The sequence below is a fragment of the Amphiprion ocellaris genome, chromosome 10 (assembly GCF_022539595.1).
Source record: "Amphiprion ocellaris isolate individual 3 ecotype Okinawa chromosome 10, ASM2253959v1, whole genome shotgun sequence".
Taxonomy (NCBI): domain Eukaryota; kingdom Metazoa; phylum Chordata; class Actinopteri; family Pomacentridae; genus Amphiprion; species Amphiprion ocellaris.
In genome coordinates, this window is record NC_072775.1 from 11,004,082 (window position 1) to 11,019,122 (window position 15,041).

At 38.3% G+C, this 15,041-nt stretch overlaps 1 protein-coding gene across 3 annotated transcripts in view; it reads left to right on the forward strand.

Moving 5' to 3' along the window:
• tbl1xr1b (TBL1X/Y related 1b) overlaps positions 1-12,480 on the forward strand; it is a 28,739-nt gene extending 16,259 nt beyond the window's left edge. For all 3 annotated transcript variants that reach the window (XM_023289645.3, XM_023289646.3, XM_023289644.3), the window contains exons 11-16: positions 802-923; positions 1,296-1,370; positions 1,521-1,648; positions 2,415-2,580; positions 3,626-3,727; positions 9,714-12,480. In XM_023289645.3, the coding sequence (XP_023145413.2) occupies positions 802-923; positions 1,296-1,370; positions 1,521-1,648; positions 2,415-2,580; positions 3,626-3,727; positions 9,714-9,740 (620 nt within the window). In that variant the 3' untranslated portion in view covers positions 9,741-12,480. The remainder of the gene's footprint in view (positions 1-801; positions 924-1,295; positions 1,371-1,520; positions 1,649-2,414; positions 2,581-3,625; positions 3,728-9,713) is intronic.
• The last annotated feature ends 2,561 nt before the right edge of the window (positions 12,481-15,041 follow it).

The window sequence follows — 15,041 nt, forward strand, 5'->3', positions numbered from 1 at the left end:
TCAGAGCTGCTTTGCTGGATAAACTATGCAATGGCATAGCTGCTAAATTGCCAAAAACTTCTTTTTTGCAGTATGTTCTATGAAAAACATTGTCATGGAACTGTTGTATTTGTGATACTGACCAAATAATACATTGTTCAGGCACAAATTTGTGTAGCATGTTCAAAACCACAGATGCTGATTCAAGTTTCATTCCATTTCAGTCAACTTATTAACAGTATAAATAAATGTGACTAAATGAATTACAATAAATTGATTTAGTTGCATAGTTGTACGTAGTAGCAGGTTTTGCTGTATGTGTATTGGTTGGTGTAGCTATATGGTCATTGTTAACTTGATTTTGTGATCTGCTTGTTTTGGTGTTTGTGTGACACACGAAAGTGAGTTTAGGAGAGTTCTTTGTAAGTAAAGAGGATGATGATGAATGTTATCTTTGATCGTGTCTTTTTCCGCGAAGCTTATCTTCACACCTTTTGCTCAACAGCTTTGCATTTTTGGTTTATTGCAATTTGTCACTAACCGAGAAGTCACACCTCTACAATCATAGTATTGGTCTAAGTTACTGTCATGTCTGGTGTTTAAAAGTAATTGTTTGTCCCAACTTTCACAAAGTACTTTTTCAGGGGCAACTGTTCGGTTTTTCCCTATTATATTCTGAGGTCTTGACTTATGGTATTGTGCTATTTAAATATAATTCACTTAAGTTAAATGGGGTAATCAGAAGTCTAGATTCAGTCTCATAGCTTGTGTACATAATTCATTGTTGCTTTAGCCGTAAGTTGTGTCTCTGCTTCCCAACAGCTCCTGCTCTGGATGTAGACTGGCAGAGCAATAACACATTTGCATCCTGCAGCACAGACATGTGCATCCATGTGTGTAAGCTGGGTCAGGACAGACCTGTCAAGACTTTCCAGGGACACACGGTAAGTCAGGACTCTTCGGTGTGAGCGCTGCTTTCTCACAGTGAGAGAAACAGAAATGCCCAGCTGGCCAGATATACTCCTGTTAAATAATGTGAAGGGTTGCACTGGATGACTGTAGCTTCTAATTCAGAGTTTCATTACCCTGAAAGTGAATGAAGACACTATTCTGACTGCGTCTGCCTGTTGAAAATCACCCTAATTGCTGTGTCAAACCAGGAAATAATTTAATTTATTAGCAAGGATTGAGATATTTTTTCATTGGTGCAAGTGTATATACATTACGTGCACATTATTCTTCTAAATTCATTCTGGCTTAGTACACCAGCAATGTGCTGTTTTTGTTTTTTCTAAATCACATCTTTTTCATGTTAGAATGAAGTGAATGCCATCAAGTGGGATCCCACTGGCAGCTTGCTGGCTTCCTGCTCTGATGATATGACACTCAAGGTCAGTTCACATAACAAGCTGATGTCACCTAATGCTTCAGAAAAGCATAAAGTCGACCTTACTCAAATCTGTTTTTGATTTCTGATGTGTTGTCATACTCACCGCTGCTTTTTAAAAAAATTATTATCGCCTCTTTGCTCTCTGGTATAGATCTGGAGTATGAAGCAGGACTCGTGTGTTCACGACCTCCAGGCCCACAGTAAAGAAATCTATACCATCAAGTGGAGCCCCACAGGCCCCGGGACCAATAACCCAAATGCCAACCTCATGCTGGCCAGGTGAGAGTGCAGAGCAACACTGTCCTTATCCATCTTCCTCCTCCTGGAACTTGACGTCAAGAATATGAAGAATAGGAAAACTAGTGAAAAGTGGCTTCTGGTGTCTGCTTTCAGCACCACAAAGGGTTCGGTTTGTTCTTCTGTTTAGTTTTTCGCCAATAAAACAGTTTTTTTAGTTAAAGCAGGTGAGGTTGCGTCACCACACTTTATTGGTGATGGCAAGAACAGCAGCTCTTCAGGGCAGCTCATATCTTATTAAGAGCAGCCAAGCTCCCTGTGACTCCACTGTAGTTAGCACCCTGTCCACAGTGGCCCAGCTGATCCTGAAATAACAGGGTCAAACAGGTAACAGTGGGCTTTACACCTCCACAGCTCATTAGATTGTCATGGTTTATATGGAACTGACAGAGATAGTGTGAGTTATTGAAAGACTGTGCTTCTCCATTTCTTCATCTTTTAGATGTAACAGTTGTGCCATGTTGGTTTCCATGCAGTGCATATCTGAATTTATCTTTGTCTTGAGTGTTTGACTTTATTTAGCAAGGCTTTTGAATGCTTGTAAGGTTTTTGTCACTGATTTGGGACAGAGTTGACGCATAATAAAAGGAAGAGGATAATATTTTTTCTTAGACAGGTGCAGTAAACGGATTGTTTCAGTTAATTAACATGTCCACTTGACACATTATATTTTTAAAGCTGTGGTTCATGGCTCAGGACACATGATACTGAGCTCATTTTGCATCCTCCACACTTTGTCTCTCTCCAGTGCATCCTTTGACTCAACAGTGCGTCTGTGGGATGTAGAGCGTGGGGTGTGTATCCACACACTGACCCGCCACCAGGAGCCCGTCTACAGCGTAGCCTTCAGCCCAGATGGCCGGCATCTCGCCAGCGGCTCCTTCGACAAATGTGTCCACATCTGGAACACTCAGGTTTGGGATAATACTTTTAAATTACTGTGCCCATAAAAAGTATTCACCGCCCTTGGAACTGCTAGCCTTTTATTACTTTTCAAAATTGAAACATGGTTAATATATTTTGGCTTTTTTGACAAGATTGTACACCTAATTGTCTTAAAACCATTTCCGTGTAACTTTGGGTTATGGTCTTGCTGGAAAACAAATCTTCGCCCAAGTCGCACTTCTCCTGCAGACTGCATCAGGTTGTCCCGTTGTCTTTGCTGCGTTCATTTTATAATCTACTTGTACTGCGCTCCACTTCATGATGCTGCTGCCACCATTTTTCATAATGTGGATGTAATGTTTGTAATGGTGTAAAGTGTTTGGTCTGGTCTAGACAGAAAGTTTGGTCTCATTTGGCCAAATAACCTTCCGTCAGTTGAGTTCAGAGTCTCCCACATGCCTTCTGGCACATTTTAGTCAGGATTTCCCATGAGCATTTTCAACAGTGGCTTTCTCTTCGTCGCTCTCTCAAAAAGCTTTGACTGGTTGTTGTGTGTGCAACATATCTTAGCTGCTGAAGCTTGGAACTTCCATCAGAGGTGTTTTAGGGTTAGCCTCCCTCAGTAGTTTGTTCTTTGCATGGTGACTTAGATTCTGAAGCTGATTCAGCGATTGGACCTTCCAGATGCAAGTGTCTTAATGCTACAATCACTTGACACGTTTGCTGCACTAAGATGATCTCCATTTCACTAATTGTTTGACTTCTAGCACCAACTGCCTGCATGTGTGTTGAATTAGGTGACTCCCTTGAAAGGTGGCAAATATGAATGAAATCACTTATATTACATTTTCTATTTTTATTTAGTTAATATTATTTGTACAGATCTGTTTTTACTTTGACAAGTCTTTTTTTTTGTGCAAATTTTTGTTGTGAAGGGAAAAACCTCAAAATGAGGTTGAATATTTTTTTTATAGGCACGGTATAACAACGCATGTTGGTAGACAATGAGCTAATGCAACACATACATGATAAAGATTTTGCCTGCCATTGATCAATCTGTGTATGTGTCTTCAGACGGGTGCTTTAGTCCACAGCTACCGAGGGACAGGAGGGATCTTTGAAGTGTGCTGGAACGCCACAGGGGACAAAGTAGGAGCCAGCGCGTCAGATGGATCGGTGAGTTTTCCTGCCTGAGCAGTTGGTCACCCACATTATAATCACAGCTGAAAGTAGCAGCCACCCACATGCACTCTGGCCTGTGTGTACAACTTTTACACCAGCCTCCTGACCTGAGAAATGTGCACATCGGCCCTGTGTGTTAAAGGGTAAGCAGATGCCTTCAAATGCCTGGGGTTAGAATCAGGGTTGAAACTGAGGTCAGACTGACTTCTGAAGAATTAAGTTCAGTGCTTACGGGGAGTCCATGTTTGACCAATCAGACGCAGATGTGTCTCAAAGCCCGGATGCATCCAGTCATTAAACTCATGGCTAATGCAGGGATGAGTGTGTTTGTGGGTGGTGAATAATGTTGTGAAGACTGAGGGATTAGCATTCGAACATGCAGCTGACTCAGGCAACTTGAGCTGAGCAGACCGTTTGAAACATGGTCTCAAAAACTGAATGAAAACATAACAGTTGATGCTACAGTGCCATTAGGTGACACTAGATAGAGCCATTAGTGCATGAAATGTGAATTACTGCTCAATAAATGAACCACCTTAAGTTTTCAGCACTCAAATAGCAGCCTCTGATAAGCACTATTTAACATTTGGTGGAAAATATTCAGACCCCTGTTCACATTTATTGGGTTATATATTTTTTGACTGTTGGTCTTTTCAACCAAACACAGCAAGCGAGAAGCAGCATGATCAGAGAGGTGACTGCAACCTTCCATCAGTCAGGAATTTATGACCTAGTGGGTAGAGAGAAGCCACTGCGAATGAAAGGACTCTAACAGCCATCTGTTCACAGTCAGTTCATGGAAGCTTCTCAGCTGAAGTCAGAAAGGTTGCGAGGTTTTGATGTGAATTTGAGCGAAACTGTTAATAGAAATAGTGGAGTGACATACAAGAGAACTCACCGCTAAAATTACTGCCCTGGGCTTCTGCAAAAGACTGAAGACAGTCTCTTGACTATGTCTCATGGCATCTTGTTCAGTTTGTTACATTTATTAATGAAAAAAATACAAAAACCATTGTATTGTCTAGAAATATTATGAAAATCTGTTAAATCTTTGCAACAACTGGAAGCTGAAATTGATTTCTTTTTAATATTTGAAGTTAATGTGAGATAGGGAACATGAGGTCTAGTATGGTATCGTCAGACAGGTACACTATAAGCGCATTTAAGCATTGATGCCGAATGTAAGACAGAGAGAGAATGGGGTGTGGGGCTTATTGGCTTGCTATTTCCTGTGAGTAACTGTTCCATTTCTTCCAGTATTTCCCCACTGTCTTTCCATTGATGAAGGGTGTAAATCATCTTTCCATGGAATTTAGATGATTAACAATATACACCCCCTCCAAAAGTAGTGGATCAGGGAGGCCAATTCCTTTATTTTTGCTGTAAACTGAAAATGTTTGGGTTTGACACCGAACGATGAATATGCGACAAGAGATCAACATTTCAGCTTTTATTTCCAGTTATTTACACCTGGATCTGATACACAGCTTAGAAGATAGCACCTTTTGTTTGAACCCACCCATTTTTCATGTGAGCAAAATTATTGTAACATGTGACTGACAGGTGTGCTTTGTTGCCCTGTGTGTGTCCCACTCCATCTATTATTCAAACAATAAATAGCACTCAGTGTCTATGTCCAGTTTCAGATTTGGGTTTAGCCTGTGCAGACTGCATCTATAGTTAGAGGTGTAACCAACATGAAAACTAGAGAGCTGTCTCTGGGTGAAAAACAAGCAATTGTGAAGCTGAGACAAGATGGAAAATCAATCAGAGCCATTGCACAAACATTGGCCACAGAACAGTACAACCATGTGGAACATTGTGAAGAAGAAAGAAACCACTGGTGTACTAAGGAAGAGACGTCGAATGGGTAGACCAAGGAAAACAGCAGCAGTGGACAACAGAAACGTTGTGAGAGCTGTAAAGAAAGACCCTAAAACAACTGTTAGTGATCAGCAACAACCTCCAGACAGCAGGAGTGATGGTATCACAATCTACTGTTGGCAGGAGACTACATGAACAAAAGTACAGAGGCTACACCAGAAGATGCAAACCACTCATTAGCAAGAAGAATAGGAAGGCCAGGCTGGAATTTACCAAAAAAAAAAAAAAAATACAGAGATGATCCTCAAAAATTCTGGGACCAAGTTTTATGAACTGATGAGACAAAGATGAACCTTTACCAAAGTGATGGAAAGGCTGAAGTTTGGAGAAAGAAGGGATCTGCTCATGTCCCAAACATACAAGTGCATCTGTGAAACACAGTGGAGGTGATGTCATGGCTTCTTCTGGGATGGGCTCATTAATCTTAACTGATGATGTAACACATGATTGCAGCAGCAAAATGAACTCAGAAATCAACAGAAACATTTTGTCTACCAGCTTAAAGAAAGATGCAACCAAACTGATTGGGAGATCCTTCATGTTGCAGCAAGATAATGACCCAAACACACTGCCAAAACAACAAAGGAGTTCATCAAGGGCAGGAAGTGGAAGGTTTTAGACTGGCCAAGTCTCCAGACTTCAACCCTATAGAGCTACATTTTAGCTGCTAAGGAGGAGACTGAAGGGAGTAACCCCCCAAAACGAACAACAACTGAAAGAGTCTGCGGTGATAGTCTGGAAAAGCATCACAAAAGGAGCATGCAAAAGTTTGGTGATGTCACTGGGTCACAGCTTGATGCAGTTATTGCAACTAAATATTAAGTCTTGTTCACTTTAATCTGTTTTAAGTCTATCTGTTCCAAAACTGTTAAAAAAAACCTCTCTTTCATGTCAGGCTTGGAAAGCAATTAGCAAAACAGTGCAGCTTTTCACACCCCTAACCATATGTGAAGATGCCATTAGAAGTGGATTAAAGTGTCTTGGACTAACAGAGTATGCTTTTAATCAGGGTTGTGCTTTGGTGTTTCAGATATTTTGGTATTACTGATTCAGTTTTGATGTAAAAGAGTGTGTAAGGGTGAGTTAAAGCAAACTAAAACCCACTTTTAGATTTGTGAAACTATAGCTTTATCATGAAAGAAAAAATATATAATTAATGACAATAAATGGATGTTTTCTAGTTTCAGACAACAATAGACTAGGTTTTGACCCGGCCCCAAAGAGAAGACTTCGGAAATCAGAAAACTGTTTTAACTGTTTTTCTAACTTTTTAACTGGTACCAGTGGTGCGACCAGCTTTCTCACTTGGTTGCATCTCTCACCTTGTCAGAATCTTTTCTTACCGATGGACGCTAAGCTTTACCAACGTTCCCTTAACGCCCCATATTGCAGGCTGCAGTAGCTGCTGCTTGGTAGCTGTGGTGCTTAGACAGGTGTGTTACCAAAGATTACTTTGGAAAGATTTAAACTAATGTGTTCTAATGTTAGTTTTGTCATCGATGAAATGGAGGGATTTTCTTTTCTACATGTGCTGTTTTCTATGAGTAGAAAAACAGTGCATGTAGGTGCACTACATTTCACAAGAAGACCTCACTTTTAAGTGTAAATACTGTAGTCCACAAACGTTCTAAAAGTGCTACTTGTTACCATCGTGGTAAATACAGCTGCTGCCTGTGCCAGTTAGAGTGACACCTGCACAGCGTAATGATCATCATGCCCTAGAAATTTCTACTCACACACTCTCCGAAGACTCAGACTGTGACCAAAGTGGTTGCAGTCTGGAACCCTGATGTAAACATTGCCATTTATCAGTTACAGGTTTGACTAATCTCTGTGTAGTGTTCATTGTAAATATAGATCTGTAATGATTAGGCCTTCATCGGTAAAAGCCAAGTAATAAGTTTAATCAGCATTTATGTGTTTTTACAAATAGGACAAAAGGTTTTATTAAAATTGGACTGTGTTAGTAGAGGCTGCTTGTTAAAGTGCGCTTTAACTAGGATGTGTAACACCTTGTCACAACAATAACTGACTAACTGTGCGGTGCTCCCCCCTCCACCACCCCACATCCTTATCCCAACTATCCTTGTCTTATGTCATGCTTTGCCCGTTGCGGGTTTGTTTTTTTTAGGTTCCTTCTTAAATGGAATTTCCCAGTATTGGAAGTGTCATTTAGTACAGCGAGCCTTTTTTTTCCATTTACCCTCTGCTATCCCTACCAAGATCCCAACATGTCTTTTTCTTTTTTTTTTTTTCCTCAAGAAAAGCGTGCGCAGCAGCCAGAGCTGTCATTGGCAGGGCAGCTCAAATGTAATTTCCCTTGTGGATGAATAAAGTATGTCTAAGTCTAAGTGCATCAAAACGTTGATAATCAGTAGCTGTATCGTGTTAACCTTGTCATTTAAGTTTCCTTTTAACCACCGAAATGAACACTGAGAATTGGCAGCTCATATCCATGTCATGTTTTCCGTGCTTTTATTTTTAGAGATCAGTTGATAGCAGATTGATCAATGAAGAAAGTCTAAAGAAGACCTTCTTCACAGCAGACGTTTTAATCACGTTAGGGGAAAACACAGATGGAAATAATCTGCTAGTTTAGGAGAGAACCTTCCCGTTAGTGGAATGCAGCCATCATTAATTTCACGTGTGCTTTTCCTGCTGTGACGAATGGAAATGTCAGCTGTAAACAAGGTCTGTTGAGGACACCATATCAGCCAACAGTTAGCCTGTTTGAGCCTTTAATGGTAAAGTATGGGTGCTTTTAGTAATAATGTGGACAGTTACCAGTTAGCAATTAGTGTGACTCACCGGATGTGAATTTCAGGTAGAAATTTCCAATTTCTTCTGCACGTCACACAGCTTTGTTCACCCTTTCCACTATGATATTGTTTTTCCCCTTCAGTACAGGAAACAACAATCTTCGCACCACCCACACACTGAAAGTGTGAAGTTTTTAATCAAGATTGCAATAAGGCCAGATGTTGCTAATGTTTCACTAAAACAATCCACCAAGACTTCTTTTGCAGGGGCAGCATTAGTGCATCCTGGGTTTAGCACCACCTGAAACAACTGTGATGGGTTAAAAATAAATAAATAAACAAGCCAGAGTGTTTAATAACAGAATTATAATGAGGTGGCAAGAATATTAATTAACTGACTTAGTCTAAATCAGATCTATAGTTGGTGTAAGTATATTTTGCTTTAACAAAACAACCAGTTCTCCTTTTTACACTGTAAAGATTTTTCAGGGAGCTTGTCAGAAAAGTTAATTCAAGCACTTGGGAGAACTCATCTAGAACATGATCCCCATCTGTCATACCTGCCTTATGTCATTTTAAATGTCCTGGATTATTTGTCTTTCATCTTCCATGAAAATAGTTTTATTTTTGTTGCTCAATAATTTATTCTTCACATTATTAGTCTTTTATTGATGGCATAAAGGGATGACGTCTGTAATTTCATCATACAATCTTGTGTTGCATAATGATAGTTGAACTGAATGTTTAACAAGAAACCTACATCTAAACAACTCGTACATAATTAAGAAGGTATTTGGATTGTACCCTATATGAGGCATTATCATTATTATTATTATTATTATTATTGATAAACCTAGTAACTCATGTTCACAGTCTGCACTTTTGGTTTTTGGCTGCAGCTTTTAGTCTGTATAACAGTTTTAAATTCCTTATATTGGTTCAGGATTATAGTTTCTCTTTGTTAGAAATATGCAGTTCTAGACCAGTCTGTGTTTGTGATTGGTCTTCTGTTTGTCACATCACCCATCCTCTGTGAACATGCTTGTTGTTGGATTCATAGAGTCTGGGTTTAGTAAGTAACCAGCTTTGTGTGAATGCTAAGCAAGACAATGGCTGTTAACAGAAACATACTCTCGGTATGTTCAGTTTGCTTTGCTATACAGCCTTTTGTTTTGCAAAAGTGAGGTTTTCATTCGAGTTTAAATGTGGTTTGTGTAAAGTGGCGCAAAAATCTTTTATCACTGATGAGAAATGACTCCTCTTCCCATTCGATGTGGCAGAAACTGAAACGTGCGTGACAGAGAAAGTCTAACCGTCTGTGGCTTCTTGTTTTCCAGGTTTGTGTTCTAGATCTGAGAAAATGACGCACAACTGGGGGAGCCATGGACCGACTACGAATGTGTACATAGCCAAAATGACTGTCCCTGCCTGTCCGCCACACTGCTGTAGTCCCATCAGATGCCATGGCCCGCCGTTACAGCCAACTGGAGCGTTCCCTCCCTCATATGTACACACAAGGACCACACATACAGTTTTTACGCACATGCATCAGACATACAACAGGTCTGTGTGGACGTTTGTGTTGCTCCACAGACCAGAAACATTTCTTTGTTATCACATAGTAGAAACTTGTTGGACCCATCACAAGCGAACCAAAACACCAGGATTCTTCTTGCTTTCCTCTTTTTATCCTTTGTATCAGAATTGTAAAGATTTTTGTTCTCTGTTGGTGTGTGCATATTGCATATGTCAGCATTTGGTGTCCTGTGGACATTGTTGTGTTGAATTAGAATTTTACTGATCTCTGTAGGTTTTCTATTACATGTGTGGTGGAAGAGAAGAGAGCAGTTGTTGAGTCTTTTAAAATGGATGTTCAAAGTTGTTGATTGGGAGATCCATTAATTTTCTTGTCTGCACTCTTTAAGGTTCAAAAATACAGATGTACAGCTCTGAAAACGATTTATAGTTTTGTCAACTCTATTTTTATCTAATGAGTTTGTTTCATTTTTTGCCATTTTTTTAACAAAGTATAAAGCAGTTAATCAGAGGGTGGACTGCCCTTTGTTTGCAACTTTTATCCTCAGAAATAGTTTTCAGGTGATCGCAATTCATCAGGTTAAGACGGAGCCCCAAGGAATTCAAAAAACTCTTGGCCGAAAGATAATCCTTGCAACCGAAAGACATCAAAGTGCAGTCAGCGTCAGGTTCCCGTCACTGACCACAGGTCGTCCTAGATCTGTGTCTTGCACTTATGAATAGATGGCTGTGCTTTTGTGTCAGTGGTGAGGTAACAGTAGCGGCTTGCTGACAGACAGGTTTGGGAAAACAGGCCCACAGCGGCTTGCATTCATCAGACGTGAACAATTAATGGTTGTAATTGTGCTTGTTTCCTCAATTTATGGCTGGTTGCTAACCAATGCTGAATGATAATCAGACTAAGTCGGTCTAATTGTATCCTGTTTCCCCTGCTTGGTCATTATGCATCAGGACGTCATCTGGAGTGTCGCCTCCTCTGTAGGCACAGGATCTGTGGTCGCCGCTTTTGCCAGACTAACGCAGCATTCGCTCACATCTCGGCCGAGGCGACGGTGCTGGAGTTCGGATTACAGTTTGTCGCGTTCAGCGGCTGTTTGCAAAACTTTCACTCTGTAAGGCGTGCAGCTTTCGTGTCCGGTGTCGACCCAAGTACACACTACAGTCCCTGCTTTGGTTTGCTGTTGTCAGGCAGTTGTTGCCCAGCACTAACACACACAGACACACACACACACACACACACGTCCATCACACACACACTCTCTGGAGACGGGCTGTTTTCAGGCCTATGCACGGATAGACGGCGCTTTTGTTTGTAGTGTTCAGAGTTGGCGTTTTGAGGCAAGTCTGTGCTTATTGTTCAAAGCAGTCTCGCAGCAGCATACGACTTGATGCAACATGGTATCTGCATATAAAATATATAATGAATTAATTATAAGCAGACACCATGTTACATATATATATATATATATATATATATATATATATATATATATATATATATATATATATATATATATATATATATATATATGTGCTATTACAGGGGATTCTGTTCTATGCCACTCCTATGCTAAGGATGGATTTAACAGTAACTTTGTGAAGATGCTTGAAATACAGTTTGATGTTTTTGAGCATCAGTGAGGGTCGTGACCATGAGGAATGGTTTTCTTTTTTATAAAATACCATTAAACAGTCATAGCTAAATTTTTTTAAAAAGCGACACTTTGAGAGGTGATTTTTATTATTTTTTTCCTGCACTTTAGACTGAAAATGGAGAAACAGGGAGGTGTGTTTATTCAAGCCATCATAGACACATCCGATGTTCAAAATGCTCTTAAAGATGAATCAGAATTGATGCAGAAAGCGTGCAGCGTTCCATTGAGTAAATAAGGGTGAATAGTGTCTCGTCTGACTCCTTGGATGCGCTAAGTAGAAACAAGCCAACTTCATGGCATTCCAGGTCTCATCTCGCAGCCATATCCAAGATCTAAACGGCTTGATAGGTGCACACGACATTTCAGACGTTTTGTTCCGAATGTTACTTGTTTTAAAAACGAAATTTTATACCGAAGCTAAAGACTATTTTGACATTTGCTTTAATACAGTCAGCAGTGATTGGACTGTATCACAAAGACACTATTTCCGATGATGTCTATGACAGTGGAATGGTATTTTATAATGGTTTGTTTTTAGATAAGCTTTTTACACTGCATTCAAGTGTGTTTGCTATTTTTTGTTCCTACCGAAAGTACTAACGTTAATTCTATCTTTGCTATGTTGGCGAGCCCTTGAAGGTTTTGTACTTATCAAAACTTTTGTAATTTTGATTTATTTGTAGCTACGTACTCAAAATGAACAAAAAATAGAGAATCTGGATTTAATTGTTGATGTATTATAACACGCAGAACATGTAAATACCAATTTGCAGATTTTTTTTTTTGTCTTTTCCCTCACTTATGTTGTACTCTCTCTCTCTCACTCACATGGTTGCAGTCTGCAGCCTCCTGATCAGACTGTTGTAATATCACTCAGATCTCAAGGTCTAGAATAAAATCTATTTTGATAATATTGGCGTGTTTGATTCTTTGCTGTTTATTTTCACACTGCTGCAGCAGAACTTCTTGAATTAAATGACTGAAGATGTGTGTGGTGCAAAAGGCCAAAATATACCCTCTGCTCATACTGTTATATACCAGCATAAACAGAATATCCTGGCCTAGTACAGTTTATACCCTAGGGTATTATTTGGGTAAGGCTTTTTCATGCCCCTTCTAAGGCAGGATTATACCCCGAAAATGACAGAATATTCAAATGAAACAAATGTTGCTCCAACACGATTCACCAACTTATAAAACTTTGAACTTTCAATGCAGCCAACAAACTCTTGATGGGTCTTGACGCCAAAAACGTTCATTTCCTTATAAATGCACGGCACTCTAATGTGACTAAGGGTTAGAATAGCAGTTTAAATTCTTCATAGTCTCATATATAGTGATAGGAAGTTTTTTTTCAACAAAAATATAACCGTCAAGCACACAATGACAAATACTGCAGTCTTAGATTATTTTATATAAAAAATGAAACTTTTTTTGTATTAGCTCAATTGAATTTCTTTGATTTGTACAAAGTAGTATCCCCAAAGTGTTTTGCTACAGGTCTGGAGTGTCATATGAGCTGCTGCACTCTGTCACTCCGATGTACTTCATTTAACCCTCCTATTATCTTTGGGGTCAATTTGACCCCATTCAGTGTTTTGCTTCATATTTAATGACTTTTCCTAATTTAATGGGGACAAGTGGGTGAACATAAAATTATGTGATGATATGTTTTCAAATGTCCTGTACACATGTTGTACCCACCAGTGTTCTTTGGAATCAAATTGACCCCAGGCTTTTAGCTGTATAAAAGAAATACCAACATTTTACACAATTTTGTTTTGGATGATATTTAGGTCACTATAACATGCAATTTTATAATCTTGAAAAAGCATTTAGGGCCCTGAACTTTTTGAAATTGTTTGTTTTTCCTAGTATTCGCTCACCCATCCAAATAATCAGAATCAGGTGTTCCAATCACTTCCATGGCCACATATATATATATATATATATATATATATATATATATATATATATATATATATATATATATATATACACACATATATATATATATACACATATATATATATATACACATATATATGTATATATATATATACATATATATGTATATATATATATATATACATATATATGTATATATATATATATATACATATATATGTATATATATATATATACATATATATGTATATATATATACACACATATACACATATATATATACACACATATACACACATATATATATATATATATATATATATATATATATATATATATATATATATATATATATATATATACTGTTATTTTGATCACCTACTGGTCGTTACAGACACAATGAATCTGTAAAGTTTTAACCTGGTAGGCATTATCTACCTATCATTTTTCATTTTGTCTCAGTGCCTATACCTCTTTTCAAGGCCTTTTCCTTCAAATACCATCTATGATGCCAGTACTCGCATCTGTAGAACACACAGCTGAAAAAGTTCATCTGCCTTTGTAAATGTTGTTTAGATTATAAAGCCCTGACAAGAGATATTGCAGGAGTTCTTCCACAGCTGTTAACAAGATCAAATAATTATTTTGTCCCAAATGGCTTGAATTATATCTATCATACAGCCTTTTTATTTTCAGTGATCTATAAAATATGTTTCAGCTCTTCTTTGAAGCTATATTATATTTACACCAAGTCAAATATGCCGCCAAAATTCAACGCAACACATCTGGTGTCTTGTCTGACCATTGCTAGAATCTAAAACAAAGTTTGCTTGTTTGAATAATCTATGACAGGCCTACTTCTGAAAGAAGACAGAACGCCTTTTGATGTGATCGTGAGAAATACCTATAAGGAAGAACCAATAAACTGGTATCTTGCATTTACATCTTGTGTTAGTTATACCACAGCATGAGGAAGGATATACAGTGGGTTGCAAAAGTATTCACACCCATGACCAAAACTCAATTTCTCAGAACAGAACAAAGCAAAAGTGAGTTTCACCTGTTTATATGAAATGAAATAGCACAGACACAACAATCCATCACTGTTTTTGTTCGTAAGCACTCTTTACTATGAATAGATTGAGATATATATATATATATATATATATATATATATATATATATATATATATATATATATATATATATATATATATATATATATATATATCTCAATTCTTCTTTCTAAGTAATGACTGATGGTTTATTTGATAATGGTTTTGTTTGTTGTTGTTTTCGTAGACTTGTGGGTTCAACGTGTTTTCTACACCACTTGAAAAAGCTACTAAAACACCAGAAAATGCTCTTGTGATTAATTGGAAACACAAATACTACATTTTATTTATATTAATACTACAAGTGCTACATTTTGTAAATAAACAGTGTGCATACCGACAAACTAAGCCAATGTCAGGATAAAGCAGATTTTTCCTGGGGTGTTGCTGGAGCTCGATTATTTTAATTGCTAGGTAGCCTGTACTTGGTTGGTAGGGCTGAGGCGTAGTG